Source organism: Trichechus manatus, unplaced genomic scaffold (assembly GCF_000243295.1).
Source record: "Trichechus manatus latirostris isolate Lorelei unplaced genomic scaffold, TriManLat1.0 scaffold00216, whole genome shotgun sequence".
Classification (NCBI taxonomy): domain Eukaryota; kingdom Metazoa; phylum Chordata; class Mammalia; order Sirenia; family Trichechidae; genus Trichechus; species Trichechus manatus.
This window is the reverse complement of record NW_004444152.1, coordinates 1,838,332-1,856,525: the sequence shown is the minus strand read 5'-3', so window position 1 is coordinate 1,856,525 and position 18,194 is coordinate 1,838,332. Positions and strand designations below refer to the sequence as shown.

General features: G+C 47.4%; 1 protein-coding gene across 2 annotated transcripts; it reads left to right on the top strand.

Annotated features, from left to right (window-relative positions):
* Nucleotides 1-354: 354 nt before the first annotated feature.
* On the top strand, nt 355-17,182 carry PLAUR (plasminogen activator, urokinase receptor). 2 transcript variants are annotated; one of them, XM_004388775.2, is made up of 7 exons: nt 355-474; nt 2,300-2,410; nt 3,716-3,862; nt 12,153-12,305; nt 13,547-13,681; nt 15,571-15,717; nt 16,619-17,182. In XM_004388775.2, exons 1-7 carry the CDS (start codon nt 423-425, stop codon nt 16,870-16,872), a joined length of 999 nt encoding a protein of 332 aa, XP_004388832.1. In that variant the 5' UTR covers nt 355-422; the 3' UTR covers nt 16,873-17,182. The 2 variants fall into 2 exon arrangements, with proteins under 2 accessions (XP_004388832.1, XP_023598477.1); XM_023742709.1 differs by lacking the exon at nt 13,547-13,681.
* Nucleotides 17,183-18,194: the final 1,012 nt, after the last annotated feature.

Genomic DNA, 18,194 nt, shown 5'->3' with positions numbered 1-18,194 from the left:
AAAATCCTAGTATTATCTAACAATCACTCTGCATTGAAATTTCCCGCTGGAAGAAGATTCTGTCTACGTTTTACAGATGAGGAAACTGAGGGACGAAGTCTCTTGTCCAAGGTACAACTGCAGGAAGAGAAAGAACTGGGATTTGTGTACAGGCAGTCTGGGGACAGACTGTGACCACCGCCACATGACTCAGCCCCCTACTCCCTCCTCTCCGCCCAGGGCTGGCCACGCCCCAGGAAGGGAAGTTTTGGGGGAGGGGGGCTGTGAAGGTGGAGGGGGAAACGCCCACGCATGTGGAGCTGACTCGCTCTTTCGCAAAACGTTTGGGAGGAGCCCTCGTGGCTACAAAACTGTCGCCTTCCTCAGGGCCAGACTGAGAGGAGCGGGGCAGGGCGGCGGCCTGTAGGAGCCGCCTGCCAGTCATGGCTCGTCCGCTGCTGCTGCTGCTGCTGCTCGCTCACACCTGCCTCCCAGGTAGGGCTGGGCGCCCAGACTCCTGCTCTGGGGTCTGATGGGGGTGGGTTGGGAATCCGGGTCTGAAGGACTGGGGCGGGGGACTCAGTCCGCAGCTCCCCACCCAGATGATAATCATTCTCGCACAGCCTCACAAGGCTCAGTGCCAGGCATACTGTAGGTGCTCAGGAAAGAATTCGCTGAGCAAAGGCGTTTACCCACAGCCACCGTTTAGCGCGCGCTCTCTTTATGCCAGGCTCCTTACAGTTTCAAACTGGGCAGGAGGGACTCCGTTTCACAGAGGAGGAAACTGAGGCACGGAGAGGCTACTTAACTGGCCCCAGGTCACACAGCCAGTCCTTGAATAAGTGGGATTCTGACCCCTCAGTGGAGCCCAGAGCGCTCTCCACTCTGTCGGATCTCCTCTCGGAGAGACAGAGGGCCGCACCTCATTTTACAGACAGTGCAGAGAGAGGCAGGCAGATCGTAGCAGAGCTAGGGAATGGGGACCCAGGGCTTGTCCCTCGAGAATCTTTCCCTTTCACTACCCGCTCGCCAACGGAACCCTCTCACCTGCTTCCCCCGGAAAAAGTGGGGAAATGGGTTGAGAAACTAAAGGAAATTGAGAAGGAACTGAGCCAGCGTGGAGCGGGCGGGCGCGAGGTGGGGCCTGGGATGTAGATGAATAACCCGAGAAGCTCTCAGCACCGCGGGGGGCCGAGAATGAGTCACCCGGGACAACTCCAGTGTCCGCTGCGAAAAGAGGTCTGCGGAGGCCTGGTGGGCTGGGCTAGAGTTGGCACAGGGCTAGGGGCGGGGCTAGAAGATAGGGAAAGGTGGTGGGTGGGGTTAGAACCTCCAGGAGGAGCTGGGGGGAGGGGGGGCTAAAACTTTGGGATGGACTGTAAGCGGGCGGGAGCCTTATTGGTGCAGTGGTTAAGAGCTCAGCTGCTAACCAAAAGATCGGCAGTGCAAGTCCACCAGTCTCTCTTTGGAAACCATATAGGGCCGTTCTACTTAGTCCTATAGGGTCACTGAGTCGGAATCGCTTGCGTGGCTATGGATTTGGTGGGCCGGGAGAGAAAGTTGGGGCCGGACAGAGGGTGGGGTTAGAATCTCGGGAAGGAGCTGGAGGGCGGAGCTAGAATTTCGGGAAGGACTGGTGGGTGGGGAGAGAACCTTGAGGAGGGGCTACTGAGTGGGCCTAGAACATGGGGGTTTAAGCGATTGTCTGCTAACCCACCCAGCGGCTCCATGGGAGAGAGACCTGGCGATTTGCTCGGTAGAAATTACAGCCTAGGAAACCCTGTGAGGTAGTTCTACTCTGTCACATGGGGGAGCTAGGGGTCCAAATCGACCAGAGGGCACCCAACAACAGAACCTGGGGCTCTACTGGGTAGGGATAGTTACATTAGGGCAGGAGTAGCCCGGAGTAGAACAGAAAGATGGGGTGGGGTGAGCATAAAATCCCCTAGGGAAAGCTGGCTGGGTGTGGGAAAGGACCTACATGGGAGCAGAACTATAACGTCCAGACCGACAGAGAGGGCAGGGATAGGATTCAGCAAGACTGAGGGAGGACAAAATTAAAGGGGAAACTGCAGAGAGCAGGACTTCAGGGGAAGGCTTGTGGGCAGAGATAGAAGGTTGGGCTAGACAGAAGCGCGGCTGGAAGGCAGCGTTGAAACCGAGGGGAGGGCAGAACCCGAAGCACGAAGCGCGAACCAAACTGAGTGGACTAGGCCAGGAGACTGGGTCCTGGTATTGGGGAATGCGGGACGAGAAGGGAATCCTGGCGCCGAGCATGTAACAGCCTCGCCTCCTTCTTCCTCTCTCCCCCCACTTGCAGTCTCCTGGGGCCTGCGGTGCATGCTGTGTGAGACGAATGGGCATTGCCGAGTGGGCGAGTGCCCCCTCGGCGAGAACCTCTGCAGGACCACGGTTCTGCGCATATGGGAAGGTGAGCTCCCCTACTCCAGCGCGAGCGGGGACGCGAGTGACCAAGGCACCTCATTCACCACTAATCAGGGAAATGCAAAGAAAGCTCACAAAGACACCCCATTTCACACCCACCAGATTGGCAAGCATTTAACCATCTGGCAATACCCGGGCTGGTGAGAATGCCGAGCACAGACCCCACTGGTAGGGGAGTAAATTGGTGCATCCAGCGCACAAAGCAATTTGACAATATCCACTACAGATCAAGATTAGCTTACCCTACAGCCAGCAGTTCAACACCTAGGAATATAGAAACTCCCAAGAACCTTGGCCACATGTGCCCAGGGACACATGTATAGGAATGTTCTTAGCAAGATGCTTGGGAATGTTGGGAAACTTGAAAACAACCAAAAGTCTGTCAGCAACAAAAGACAAATATTATGGCATAGTCACATAACAGAATGCTATGCAGTAGTTGAAGGTCCCTGGGTGGCACAAACTGTGCTCGACTGCTAACCAAAAGGTTAGTGGTTCAAACCCACCCAACGGCACAGTGGAAGAAAAGCTTGGCAATCTGCTTCCGTAAGATTACAGCCAAGAAAACCCTTTGGAGCAGTTCTACTCTGAAAAACATGGGGTTGCCATGAGTTGAAATTGACTCAACAGCAATGGGTTTGGTTTTTTGGTTTATGCAGTAATTTAAGTGAAGGAGGGAGAATTCTGCATGTATCAGCATGAATATATTTCAAGAATAGGGTTGAGATAAAGAAAAATATGTTGCAGAATATGATGCTTTTTTACATAAAGTTGAAAACATGTAAAACCATAGCATACATTGTTATCCATACACAGAATAAGATTTACACCAGTGGTTGCCTCTGAACAGGGCATGAAAGGAGGGACACACAGGGGGCTTTAGCTGTATCTGTAATATTTTCTTTCTTCTAAAAAATTATCTGAAACAAACATAGCAAAATGCTAATACATTACAAAGTTAGGTGATGAATACATAAATATTTATTATATCATTCTCTTATACTTTTTGGTAAGTTTGAAGTATTTCACTTTAAAAATTCCTACTAGAGGCATCTCCCTGCTGAGATCACTAAGCTAGGGGTGTAGATGGATCCAGAATCTCCCAGTGACACTGTTGTCACTGAGAAGGTATAGATTTCCAGTGTGTTGGGGTTGGGTTGGTAGATAACTCTGGAAAGACAGAGTTGTACCCAAACAAGAAGAGAGGCCTGACAGGGATTAGCCCTGAAAGTGTCAGAAGCTGCCTGGGCCCAGGGGAGGCTTCGAGGTGACAAAGACATATTCCTCACAGTGGGTGAAGAAGAGCTGGAGAAGGTGGAGAGGGGATGCGCCCACCCAGAGAAGACCAACAGAACCATGAGCTACCGAACAGGTTCACAGATCATCACCCTTACAGAGGCCATATGTGCATCAGATTTGTGCAACAAGCCTAAGCCTGGTGAGTAGGGCAACCCTCGCCATCCCCAACCCCAAATCATCCCCAAGCCCAGATCAACTGCTTTGTTACCCCAATCCTATCCCAATTCCACCCTACTCCCTGCCTTACCCCAGTACCAACCCCAACTCAAACCCATTCTTATCTCAGATACATACTCAGACCAATCTCTAGCTCAGTCCTATCCCCAACTCATTCCCGATCCTATCCCTATCCCCAACCCCAACTCAAACTCGTCTCCAACTCATTCTCAAACCTATCCCCAACCCATTCCTATCCCCAACCCAGTCTTGCCTCCAACTCATTCTCGACCCTATCCTCAACCCCAACCCGATCTCACCTCTAGCTCATTCTCCACCCTGTCCCCAACCTTATCCCAAACTTCAACCCAATCTCATCTCCAGTCCCATCCCCAACTTCATTTTACCCCAACACTGTCTCCAACTCAATCCCATCCTATTCCAAACACATCCCTAACCCCATCCACAATTCAACCCATCCTTATCTCAAACTGTCCCGCTCCTACCCCCAGTTACATACTCTTCCCCAACCTCATTCCCATCCCTAACCCTATCCCCATTCTGCACATGTTTATGTTTTTGGTTGTTATATATAAGATGAAGGAGCACTGATGGCACAGTGTTTAGTCTTGACTGCTAACCGAAATGTCAGCCCACCAGCCTCTACGTGGGTGAAAGATGTGGCAGTCTGCTTCTGTAAAGATTTACAGTCTTGGAAACCCTGTGGGGCAGTTCTACTCTGTCCTATAGTGTCACTAGAAGTCAGATTCAACTCGACGGCATTTGGTTTTTGGGTTCATATTTAAGATGCAACAGCAGCCATTAGACACTCCCATGCACACACCCTCTCTCCAGGTAGAGGAAGCGTCTCACCTCTGGGTGAGTTCCAGCCTCCAACCTTTTGGCTAGTAGTCAAGTGCTTAACTATTTGCGCCACCCAGGGGCTCTAAAAAGACTTAGAGAGGGTCAAATTCCCCAAATTCCCACCAAAGAGGAAGAGTGGGCCAGGAATAGACCCATGCTGAACAGCCCAGCAGAGATTTCTCCTTCCAGCTCTGGTGAGGAAGAAAATCAGTTGAGGCTGGTCCGGCCACAGTGACGTCAGTGAGCCAGGGCACCAGCATTTGTGCTGGTGTTTTCTTGCTTTTCATTCATCCTGACCCCAGACTTTAATCTGCTGAGAGACTGGGTCAGATGTTAATTTTCAAGGAAGTGACAAGAGAGAGGATGCTGGCTTCCTCTCTTGGTTACATGTGCTTAAGGAAAGAACTAATACTTGCGTCTAAGTAATTCTTCTAATCAAAGATGATATTCAAAATATTTAACAACATAGGTCAATGCCTCCTGACCAATCAGGAAGGACTCCGGGAGGCCCCCCTGCTGGGCCTGGTGTTAACCCTTTAGCTGATAGAACATGGAGACTTGAGGGATCTAAGGGGAGAGTTTTAAGTAGTCAGGGTCCACCAGGAAGCTCCGGGCAGCGGCTGTCAATTCAGTGATTTATTTGTTTTATTTGTTTATTTTTTTATTGTGCTTTAGATGAAAGTTTACAAAGCAAATTAGTTTCTCATTAAACTATTAATACACATCTTTTGTGACATCAGTTGCCAACCCCACGACATGTCAACTCTCCTCCCTTCTCGACCTTGGGGTCCTCATTACCAGCTTTCCTGTCCCCTCCATCCTTCTAGTCCTTGCCCCTGGGTTGGTGTGCCCATTTAGTCTTGTTTTGTTCTATGGGGCTGTCTAATCTTTGGCTGAAGGGTGAACCTCAGGAGTGACTTCAGTACTGAGTTAAAAGGGTGTCTGAGCCATACTCTCAGGGTTTCTCTAGTCTCTATCAGACCAATAAGTCTGGTCTTTTTTTGTGAGTTAGAATTTTGTTCTACATTTTTCTCCAGCTCTGTCCTGGACCCTCTGTTGTGGTCCCTGTCAGAGCAGTGGGTGGTGGTAGCCGGGCACCATCTAGTTGTGCTGGACTCAGTCTGGTGGAGGCCGTGGGAGTTGTGGTCTCAATTCAGTAATTTAACAACTGGTTAAAAAGCCCCATCTCTTTCTTATTTATTTATTTAAATAATCCATGTTCTTTTTTGTTGTTGTTATTGAGAATATACAGAGCAAAAACATACACCAATTCCCGTTTCTACATGTACAGTTCAGTGACAGTGATTACACTCTTTGAGTTGGGCAAGTATTCTCATCCTCCTTTTCCAAGTTGTTCCTCCCCCATCAACATAAACTCACTGCCCACTAAGGTTCCTATCTAATCTTTCGAGTTGCTGTTGTCACTTTGATTCCATGTAGATAGATCTTAAAGAGCAGAATGCTCAAGGCAGACATTCTTTTCTAGTTAAGGTAAACTGTCCTGTTTCTAATACTGTCTTACCCTGATTGTGGCTACCTGAATAGATGATTTAACCATACCCTGTACTTACGTGATGTGGGGAACACAGCAGTGAACAAGATAGCCTCAGATCCTGCCCTCGTGGGGTTCATAGTCCAGTGTGTATAGGAAGGGTGACAGACCCATCACCAGATAGTGACTGCCCAGATTGGTGGGGGTTAAGATGGGGGGCACAAGCAGAGGGGTCAAGGGGATGGGTGAGGCATGGGCAGAGGAGTCGGGGCGAGGGTGGGGGAGGCATCGGTAGAGGGGTCAGGACTGAGATGGAGGAACCATAGCCCAAAGTGTTTGGCACCATGATGGGGGAAGCAGACACCAGATGGGTCAGAGCTAGGATGGGGAAGCACAGGCCAGAATGGTTAGGGCTGGTATGGGTGTAGAGTAAGGACTGTGGGACCCCGGAGATGACAGATCTTGAGGGATGAGTAAGAGTCAGACTGTCAGAAAAAACAATGGAAAGGGGTTTTATAGACAGGAGTAACAGATACAGAGGCCCAGGGGTGAGTGAAAGTGGTATGGCTGGAGGAAGGAAAAAATGGGGAAAGACATGCTGGTGAAATTGGCAGGGTCATATCACACAGGGCCTTCTAGGCTGTGGTGAGGAATATAGACCTCATCTTGGGGATAATGGGAGGGGGGTCATGGAAAGGTTTTAAGCAGGGGAGTATCACAATCAGATCTATATTTTTTAAAAAATATTCTGACCTCAGGGTAAAAGACGGATTGGAGGGAAGCAAGGGTGGATGAAGGGAGACCAACTTGGAAGTGGGTGCAGTTGTCCAGATAAAGTAGAGCGTGGCTGGACTAGGGTGTCAGCCATGCAAATGGAAAGAGGTGGATAGATTTAAGAGCTATTTAGCAGGTAGATGGGCAGGCCTTAGTGATGGATTAGATGTTGGGGTGGACGTCTTGCTCTAGTCATGATGGAGTCACTTCTATCAGACTAAGAAGAATGGGGCATCAGGATTGGAGGAAGACTCATTAATAACCTGCGATGTGCAGATGACACAACCTTGCTTGCTGAAAGTGAAGATGACTTGAAGCACTTACTGATGAAGATCAGAGACCACAGCCTTCAGTATGGATTACACCTCAACATAAAGAAAACAAAAATCCTCACAACTGGACCAATAAGCAATATCATGATAAATGGAGAAAAGATTGAAGTTATCAAGGATTTCATTTTACTTGGATCCACAATCAACACCTGTGGAAACAGCAGTCAAGAAATCAAAAGAGGCATTGCATTGGGAAAATCTGCTGCAAAATACCTCTTTAAAGTATTGAAAAGGGAAGATGTCACCTTGAAGACTAAGGTGCACTTGACGCAAGCCATGATGTTTTCAGTTGTCTCATATGCATGCGAAAGCTGGACGATAAATAAGGCAAACCAAAGAAGAATTGACTCCTTGAGTTGTGGTGTTGGTGAAGAATATTGAATACACCATGGACTGCCAAAAGAACGAAGAAATCTGTCTTGGAAGAAGTACAACCAGAATGCTCCTCAGAAGCAAGGATGGCGAGACTATGTCTCACATACTTTGGACATGTTATCAGGAGGGATCAGTCCCTGGAGAAGGACATCATGCTTGGTAAAGTAGAGGGCCAGCGAAAAAGACGAAGACCCTCAACAAGATGGATTGACACAGTGGCTGCAACAATGGGCTGAAGCATAACAACGATTGTGAGCATGGCGCAGGACCGGGCAGTGTTTCGTTCTGTTGTACAGAGGGTCGCTATGAGTAGGAACCGACACAACGGCACCTGACAAAAACAACACAACCCTCCTGCCAGTGACAACTATAAAAACTATAATTATAAAAGTAGAAATTATAAACAACTGTTTGAAGTTATTGGAGAGTAGCAGATACAGGCAGTAACTTGAGGCACCACAAGGTTTTAAATTAGGGCAGCACAGAAGTTGAATTCCACAGTCAACCTGGCTTTTCCCCAAGTACATGTTCCAGTCCACCGCAGCGGGAGGGAAATAGAGCCCAAACAGAAAAACAGTCACTGGACTAGACAGAAATTGGAGTTTGGGACTGCCAGAGTGTCTGGAAATTGAGAGGTAAAGTCCTAAAATGGATGGGACCTACGGAGAAGGAAACCTCCAAATCTTCATACAAATTTCCCTCAAGTCATTGGCAAGTTGTACGTGTGTAGGATGAGACTCCAAGAAACTCAGCAGAAAATAGTAGCTAGGGAGCTGCAGAGCTGAGCAAGGATTTCAGCAGATATGTGATGCTAGGAAGACAGGTTGCCAACTTGGAGAGGCCCTGGTAACCACCTCAGGGTTTCATCTGAGATCATACCCTAGGATTAAGGGCAAAACTGAAATAGATCAATCCTAAAAGCCTATGTTGTTGTGTCCCATCGAGTCAATTTCAACTCATGACGACCCCATGTGACAGAGTAGAGCTGCCCCATAGGGTTTTCTAGGTTGTAATATTTACAGGAGCGGATTACGAGGTCTTTCTCCCACACAGCCACTGAGTGGGTTCAAACCACCAACCTTTCAGTTAGCGGCTGAGTACTTAACTGTTGCACCACCAGGGCTTCTTAAAAAAGCCTATAGCCAACCCTTGATAAGAAGAAAACCTAACCCTCTTTGGAGAAGATAACATCATTTAGAGCCTTTTGAAAATTTTAATCTATAGTGTTTGCCATCTAATCAATATTTATAAGGTATGCTGAAGAAAATAAAAAGGACCAATTGACTGGAAACCAAGAGAAAAGCCAATAATAGAAAGACTTGTAGTGATTCAGATACTGGAGTAATCAAACGGAACTTTAAAATGGCTATGATCAATATGTTTAAGAATATAGAGGAGAGGATAAATTATACCACAGATCTGGAATCTAAAAGAGTCAAACAAAAAATATAAAACAATGGTTGAAATTGAGAACTCAATAGACATGCTTAACAGCAGATTATAAACAGCAGAACAAAAGGATTAAAGAACTAGAAGACAGGTCAGTAGAAGTAGCCAGATTGATGCATAGATGTGGAGGGTCAAGGGGCATTGCCAGGTTTCTGTCCCAGGGGACTAAATGGGGCCGCCTGAGATACCTGGGATTCAGGAGAAGGAGCAGGTCTGGGGAGAAGATGGAGATTTTAGTTTGGGGCATGTAGATATTCAGGTGTTTGAGAGAGAGCCAGGGAGCATCCAGGAGGCAGTTGGGTATACAGGTCTGAAGCTCAGAAAGAGTCTGAACTGAAGAGAGATTTGTGAGTGACCAGCATATTGGTGGAAATGAAGCCATGTCAAAGGATAACATCCTCAAAGGAGAGAGTATGTATCATGAGAAATAAAAAGGGGCTAAGGCAGAACCCTGAGGATCGGTTGCATTTAGAAGCGCAACATAAGAAGAGTTCACAAAGGAGACCCATAAGTCATGCGAGTTTGCTACTTTTGACAGTGTCGGCAATTCATGTTTTCATTTTCAAGGAAGTTCACGTGAGAAGACATGGGTATTGGCCTTGTAGTTTTCTTTGAAGGGAGAATTAAACTTTGGATGGAAATGATTCACCTAATTATGGCTGCTGGCATGCCATTTGAGAACCTTGGCTGAGGCAGCCCTTTCACTTTTCTAAGACTTGGCTCAAACTCAACTTGTATATCTGCAGTCAGGAAGGGGAGGGCATGCCAGGCATGGAAAATGGTGTGAGCAAAGGCATGAGCAGAGGAAGAGTGTTTACAGGGAGAAGTAACTGATCCACCGAGAGACAAAGTTACCAGGGATCAACAACGTGAGGCTTTGATCCCTGAGACAATTAAATAGTGTGTTAGTTATCTATTGCTACATTACAGATTGTCCCAAAACTTAAAACAAAAATAAACATTTATTATTTCACAATGTTTCTAAAGGTCAAGAATCCAGGAGTGGCTTAGCTAGGTGGTTTTGGCACAGGATCTTCCGTGAGGTTGCAGTCAAAATGTCAGCCAAGCATGCACTCATCTGAAGGCTCCCAAAGTAGCTTCACTCACATGGCTGATTCACTCCCATGGCTTGGGCAGAGGCATCAGTTCCTTGCCATCTGGACCTCGCCATCAGACTGCTTGCGTGTCCTTACAACATGGCGGCTGGCTTCCCCTAGAGTAAGTGATCCACGGGAGAGCTGGGCAGAAGTTGCAATGTCTTTTATGATCTAGCCAGAGCAGTCACACACAGCCATTTCTACAGTATCCTATTGGTTACACAGGTCACTCCTATTCTTTATGGGAAGGGACTACACAATGGATGGATACCAGAAGGCAGGGATCATTGGGGGCCATCTTGGAGGCTGGCTACCACAGGGGCAAGAGAAGTGTTTTAAACATTTGTCCATTCATTCATTCATTCTTTGACAAATATCTATTGAATATCTTCTCTGGCCTTGATACTGTGCTCTGTGGTGCTGGGACACAGTGGTGACAGAGACAGCCCTAGTCCTGCCCTCACAGTTCAGTGGGAGAGAAGACGTCTGTCACCAGACAGTGAAGACCCAGAGTGGGCAGAGCTGGGATGGAGGAACCCAAGGAGCTGTGAGAGCCCAGAGGAGATACCTGATGCAGCCCAGGAGGTCAGGGAGGGCTTCGTGGAGGAGGTAAAATCAGAACTGACACCTGAAGAATCAGTAGAAATTAGGGAAAGCAAAGGAAAGGTGTTCTAAGCAAAGTCAACAACATATGCAAAGGTCTGGATACAAGTCAGCATGCATATTCAGGGACTGTGGGAAGTCAAGGGTCCCTAAGTGGTGCAAAGTTCGTGCTCAACTACTCACCTGAAGACTGGTGGTTGGAACCCACCCAATGGTGCCATGAAAGAAAGGTCTGGAAATCTGCTTCCATAAAGATTACAGCCAAGGAAACCCTACGGAGAAGTTCTACTCTGTAACATATGGGGTCATCATAAGTCAGAATCAACTCAATGGCAATGAGTTTGGTGTTTTGATGGGAAGTCAGTGTGGAACAAAGAGTCTAAAGGGATAGTCATGAGAGATGAATACAGATGGCCAGTCTTTGATAAGCCTTGAATGCCACACTGAGGAGCTTGGATTTTATTCTGAGGACAATGGGGAGCCATGAGCAGAGGAAAGACAGGGTCAGATCTGGGTGTTAGAAATATCCCTCTAGGGCTACTACCAATGACCACCCTGACAGGGAATGCAACAGAGAGTCCCTGATGGAGTAGGAGAAAAGTGAACAGAACTCAAATTCACGCAAAAAGACCAGACTTAATGGTCTGACTGAGACTGGAGGGACCCCTGAAGCCATGGACCCCGGATGCTCTGATCACCCAGAACTAAAAGCATTCCCGAAAACCACTCTTCAGACAAAGATTAGACTGGACTATAAAACATAAAATAATACTCATGAAGAGTGTACTTCTTAGTTCAAGCAGATACATGAGACGAAATGGGTGGCTCCTATCCGGAGGCAGGATGAGAAGGCAGAAAGGGACGGGGGCTGGTTGTATGGACATGGGAAACCCAGGGTGGAAAGGGGGAGTGTGCTGTCACATTGTAGGGATTGCAACTAGTGTCATATGACAATATGTATGTAAACTTTTGAATGAGAGATTAACTTGAGCTGTAAACTTTCACCTGAAGTACAATTAAAAAGAAATATCCTTGTAGGGCCCTGTGGGGATGCACGGGGGGGCAGGGGCAACACTGGAAATGGAGAGGAGGTCCGAGCTGGATGTGGCCATGGGGCTGGAAAAGAGGGGATGGATTCCAGAAAACTTTGGGCGGTAGAATGGGCAGGGCTTGGAGATTGCTGAAGGATTAGATAAGGAGGAACTGACGCTGAGATAAGTCCTTGAGTGAGCTGGATCTCCACGACTCTCCACATGGAGTCTCACCCTCCTACTTCTCTCCAACCAGGGCGGATTTTCACCTTCCCCCAAAGGCATTATCTCGAATGTGCTTCCTGTGCCTCATCAGACATGAGCTGTGAGAGGGGTCGGGGTCACAGCCTGCAATGCCGCAACCCTGGAGAACAGTGCCTGGAGGTGGTGACCCACCGGAGCCTGGAATGTGAGCCCCAACCCACCAGCAACTCCTTTCCCCTGCATTACTCCTTCCCGAGGCTGCACTTAACAACCCCGAAGATAACAGTGATTTAAACAAGGTTTAAGTGATTTAAATGAGGCAGAAAGTTTAGTTCTCTCATACACAAAAAGTCCAGAGGTAAGAAGTCCAGAACTGCTAGGATAGTTCCCCAGTCACCAGGAACCCAAATGTCTTCCATTCTTAAGATTGCCTTATGGTCAATATGAGGCCCTGGTGGCATAGTGGTTAAGCATTTGATGGCCAACCAAAATGTTGGCAGTTCAAATCCACCAGCCGCTCCTTGAAAACCCTATGGGGCAGTGTCTTAGTCATCTAGTGCTGCTATAACAGAAATACCACAGGTGGATGGCTTTAACAAACAGAAATTTATTCTCTCATAGTCTAGGAGGCTAGAAGTCCAAATTCAGGATGCCAGCTCCAGGGAAGGGCTTTCTCTCTCTGTAGGCTCTGGGGAAAGGTCCTTGTCATCAATCTTCCCTTGGTCAAGGAGCTCCTCAGTGCAGGGATCCTGGGTACAAAGGACACGGTATGGTCCCGGTGCTTCTTTCTTGTTGGTATGAGGTCCCTCTGTCTCTCTGCTCACCTCTCTCTTTTATATCTCGAAAGAGATTGGCTTAAAACACAACCTAATCCTGTAGATTGAGTCCGGCCTCATTAACATAACTACCTCTAATCCTGCCTCATTAACATCATAGAGGTAGGATTTACAGTACACAGGAAAATCACATCAGATGACAAAATAGTGGACAATCACACAATACTGGGAATCTTGGCCTAGCCAAGTTGACACATATTTTTGTGGGACACAATTCAATCATGACAAGCAGTTCTACTCTGTCCTATAGGGTCGCTGTAAATTGGAATTGACTCGACAGCAACAGATTATGGTCCAGTATGGCTGCTGGAGCTCCAGACTTTATGTCCAAGTTCCAGGAAGAAGGAAAGGGAAAAGATGGGGCAAAAAGGGCACAGCTTTTTAATAAGAGGTCCCCTTAAATCACTTCTACTTACATCACATTGGGCAGAACTTAGTCATAAGACCTACCTAGCTGCAAGGGAGGCAGGAAAATGTAGTCTTTGGGCTGGATGTATGGATTCCCCAAGTGGAAGGGTAAGCAGAGAATAGATGAATGACTACCAGGGGTAGACAAATCCAGTCTTAGTTCCTCACCAACAATCTAGCCTCTTTCCTCTGCCCCCTACAGCAAGTCTAAAGGATGAGCGCCACTCCCGCGGCTGTGGCTACCTCCCTGGCTGCCCAGACCCAACTGGCTTCCACAACAACTACACCTTCCACTTCCTGAGGTGCTGCAACACCACCGAATGCAATGGGGGCCCAAGTAAGGAGCAAGGGACTCAATGTGAGGCCCGGGATGGGAGTAGGGAGGTGCATTCAGAAAGACCACCTCATAATCACTCTGAGGCAAATCGCTTCTCTCTGGGTCTCTGTTTTCTCCTCTAAAAAATGAGCATATCGAGTCCTTCCTCAAAGAGGGATTTTTTTTTAAGGAATTCAGTGTGACTATTAATCCTTTGGAGTCCCTGGGTGGTGCAAATGGTTAAGCGCTGAGCTGCTAACCAAAAGGTTGGTGGTTCAAGTCCACCCAGAGGCACCCTAGAAGAAAGGCCTGGTGATTTACTTCCAAAAAATCAGCCATTGAAAACCCTGTGGAGCACAGTTCTACTCTGACACACATGGGGTAACCATGAGTAGGAATCGACTCAATGGCAACTGGTTGTTTTTTGTTTTGTTTTGTTTTTTTTGATTTATCAACCCTTCTCTAAGACCTGTGCTTTCTGCCTGCTATATCTCTCTTGAATCCTTCCCCTGCTCCCTACCTGTACTGCCACTACCCTGGTCCAAGCCACCATCACCTCTCCCCTATATTGTTGCAGTACTCTCCTTACTGGCTTCTCTGCTTCTACTCCTGCCATTCTACAGCTGATGCTCAACACAGCAGCAAGAGTGATTTTTAAAAAAATAGATCAATCAGATCATGTCACTCGCCTGCCTTAAGCACTTCAATAACTTCCCCTTCGCTCTTAGAATAAAATCCAAAAGCCTTCCTATGAACTATGTAATGGCACCTGTCTGCCTCATGATCTTCATTTAGTCTTGACAACCATCAAACTCCATCCTACCTCATGGCCTTTGCATGGGCAGTAGCCTCCACCTGGAACACGTCTTCCCCAAGAGTTCACCTGGCTGGCTACTTCTCATCCATTAGGTCTCAACTTTAACATATCGTTCTCAGGGAAACCTTCCCTGTCCTTCCTCGCCCAATACAACCTAGAGTTCTCATGTTATTCTGTCTCTCTGAACTAGCACTGTCCAACAGAACTTTCTGCAGTGATGCAAATGTTCTATATCCACGCTGTCCAGTATGGTAGCTACTAGTCACAAGTAGCTATTCAGCACTTGAAATATGAACAACTGAATTTTAAATTTAATTTAATGTTAATTAGTTTACATTTCTACCACCCATCTCTGTTTGTCATACTGTAGTGGCTTGTGTATTGCTATGATTCTGGAAGCTATGCCACTGGCATCTCAAATAACAGCGAGGTTACCCATGCTGGACAGGTTTCAGTGGCGCTTACAGACTAAGACTAGGAAGAAAGGCTTGGCTATCTGGTTCTAGAAATTAGCCAATGAAAACTCTATGGACCACAACAGAACATTGTCCTATATAAGTCTAGAAGATGAACCCCCTAGGTTGGCCACAACAATGGACTCAAACATGCCAACAATCATTAAGATGGCACAGGACCGAGCAATGGTTTGTTCTGTTGTACATTGGGTCACCATGAGTCATAGCCGACTCGACGTTGACAACTAACAACAGCAGCAAGTTTAAATTTACATTTAAACAATCGCGTGTGGCTTAGTGGCTACTGGCTACCATACCTGACAATGCAGCTCCAAACTCTAAGCTCTGTGAGGGCAGGGACTGTTTCATCTTATATGGCTGCATACCCAGTGCCTGGCATTTTGCCTGGTCAGATCGGGGATAATGGGGAGTTGACAGATGTTGGGATTTCTCTCACAAGTCCTAGAGAACGCCCCCAAAAGAAATTGCCATCCCAATGCCTGACCACAAGGTGGCTCCATGACATCTCAGGTTCAGAACTGTAAGTCCTGGGGAGTACTTGCATTACCTAGAAGCAACGAAGGAGGGGGCCCTCCATGCTAATTTCCTCCTCTCTGTGTCTCTTGCCTTCTCCTAAGTCCTGACGCTTAAAAACTTGACACTGAATGGCTTCCAGTGTTATAGCTGCGAGGGGAACAGCACCGACAGATGTTCTGCAGAAGAGACTTCCCTCATCTCCTGCCGAGGCCCCATGACTCAATGTCTAGAAGCCACAGGCTCTAATGGTAATGCCATTTGGAGCTGGGAGGGGATCCTAATTGAAGGGAGGTGGTGTTCTGCAAGAGGTTGACTTCCAATTAAGCTGGGCTTAGTTGAGGTGGCTCTTCCTGTGGAAGAGGTGGGACGTCGCTCAGGAGGGTGGAAATTGTTGTAAGAAATTAAGGATTGTTCATTAGGAAATAGATATTCTGCCATAGAAATGTGGACCTCTTGGGGGTAGGATTTCCTGTAGGTGGGTGGGACTTCCTGTGGACATCACGGGCTTTCATCCTGTGAGGTTGTGGGAAAGCTTTCCTTCCTACTCCAGTGGTTCCTAAGCTTTTTGGTCTCAAGACTCCTTTACACTCTTAAAAACCATTGTTTATGTGGGTTATATTTATCTAACTATATTAGAAATTAAAGCTGAGAAAATATTAAACGATTCATTTATTAATTCATTTAAAAATAACAATAACAAATCCATTATGTGTTAGGATAAATAACATATACATGTATTTTAATAACTATATTTTGTAAAACTAAAAAATTTATTGAGGAGAATGGCGTTGTTTTACTGTTTTGCAAGTCTCTTTGATGTCTGGCTTAATAGAAGACAGCTGGATCCTCCTAGCTGCTTCTGCATTCAGTCTCTTGCAATATAACATGTCCTGTAGTTTGTAGAAACTCCACTTGTGAGAGAATGAGAGTGGAAAAGGCACATAAAGTCTTAGCATTGTTATGGACCACACTTTGAGAACTGCCGCTTTTGCCAGGGGCAGTGGAAAAGGCTCCCACCATAGGGTGGTATGTCACCCAGTGAGAGTTCCAGGCCCCAGGCTCAAGAACTGGGAGTCCCTGAGACATTCAGGAGACTCCCTGAGGGGCAAGGAAAGGCTGAGTCTCTCATACGGTCTTCTCTTTCTTCAGGGCTGGGGAAGCCAAGATACACAGTGAGAGGCTGTGCTACCCCCTCATGGTGCCAAGGCCTCCACGTGGCTGAAACCTTCAGCCTGACCAATGTCAGTGTTTCTTGCTGTTCTGGAAATGGCTGTAACCACCCAGCCCGGGATGCCCAGGCCCGCGCGGGGGGCGCCCCTGGGCCTGGCCCCACCCACCTCAGCCTCACCATCACCCTGCTTATGACCGCAAGACTGTGGGGAGGCACTCTCCTCTTTACCTGAACCCAGAAGCACCCCTACGCTGGCTGGATCCAGTGGACCTCTTTGCCATTTCCTCAGCTCCTAGCCTTGCAGACTTACTGTGTGACCACAGGCCAGTGTGCTGTCTTCTCTGAGCCTCAGTTTCCCCAGCTGTCAAAACGCCCACGTCACAAAGTTGTTGTGAGAACCGGAGGAGGAAAGCTGGAAAAAGGCTGCGGGCCAGCGGGAGAGCTGTTGTTATTATTCATATTGTCACTGCTATTGTTATTATGAATTAATATTTTTATTATTTAATATTTTATACTTAATAAAGATTTTTGTACCAGTGAACAAGGCCAGTTCTGCCCTTCTCCATTGTATCTGTCTTTGGGAGGATGAATGGGGAGGGGGGTGCACCTTTCCACAGGCTTGTGGCATTGGAGGTCATGTTGTAGAACCCAGCAGTCCCTCGGTAGCACAAACAGTTAAGTGCTTATTTACTAATCAAAAGGTTGGTGATTTGAGTCCACCCAGAGGCACCTTGGAAGAAAGGCCTGGCAATCTACTTCTGAAAAATCAGCCATTGAAAACTACGGAGCACAGTTCTACTCTGACACACGGAGTCATTATGAGTCAGATTCAACTCGACAGCAACTGGTTTCTTGGGGTGTTCTTTTTTTTTTTTTTAGGACCAAGGCATTTGAGGCCCCCAGAAACAGTTCCATCAGAGTTTCCACCCTAAGACACCTCCACATCTATTTCTGATCCCCAAATGCAACCTTCCAACTCACCCACCCAAGCACTAACCTTCTAGTCTCTTTTCCCAAGCTCCAAAGGCCAAGACTGCTTTGTTGTTCTAAGGAAGCATGTCTGCATTTCCCATGGGGCTCCGGGACAGAAGGTGGGAAACCAACTGCTGGAGATAAACTGATGGCCAGAACTCTCTTGATGCACCGCAGTGGGGAATAAGGACTACATTTCCCCTGATGCTCTGGAAGCAGGGGCATAAAGGCTGGATTGTATTTCCGAGGATGCCCTAGGACTGATGGAGACTGTATCTCCACCTTTTCAATATTGTGGCTCTGTGACTGCTTTGAGTCCATGGGTGGTGCAGCAGTTAATGCGCTCGGCTAATCAAGAGGTTGGCAGTTCGAGTCCACCCAGAGGCATCTTGGAAGAAAGGCCCAGGGATTTACGTCCCAAAGATCATCCATTAAAAAAGCCCAATGGAGCACAGCTCTACTCTGACACACATGAGGTCTCCATGAGTCGGAGGAGGTCTCCTTGAGCCGGAGTCGACTCCACCGCAACTGATTTGGTTTTGGTGATGACTTTGGTCAATGGAACATGGTGGAAGTTTTGCT

Bases quoted from the DNA above. Each gene is read 5' to 3' on its own strand.
- PLAUR (XM_004388775.2), top strand. From the start codon at position 423: ATGGCTCGTCCGCTGCTGCTGCTGCTGCTGCTCGCTCACACCTGCCTC. The intron at 3,863-12,152 runs GTGAGTAGGGCA...CTCTCCAACCAG, and splicing joins GTGCAACAAGCCTAAGCCTG to GGCGGATTTTCACCTTCCCC. The intron at 12,306-13,546 runs GTGAGCCCCAAC...TGCCCCCTACAG, and splicing joins GACCCACCGGAGCCTGGAAT to CAAGTCTAAAGGATGAGCGC.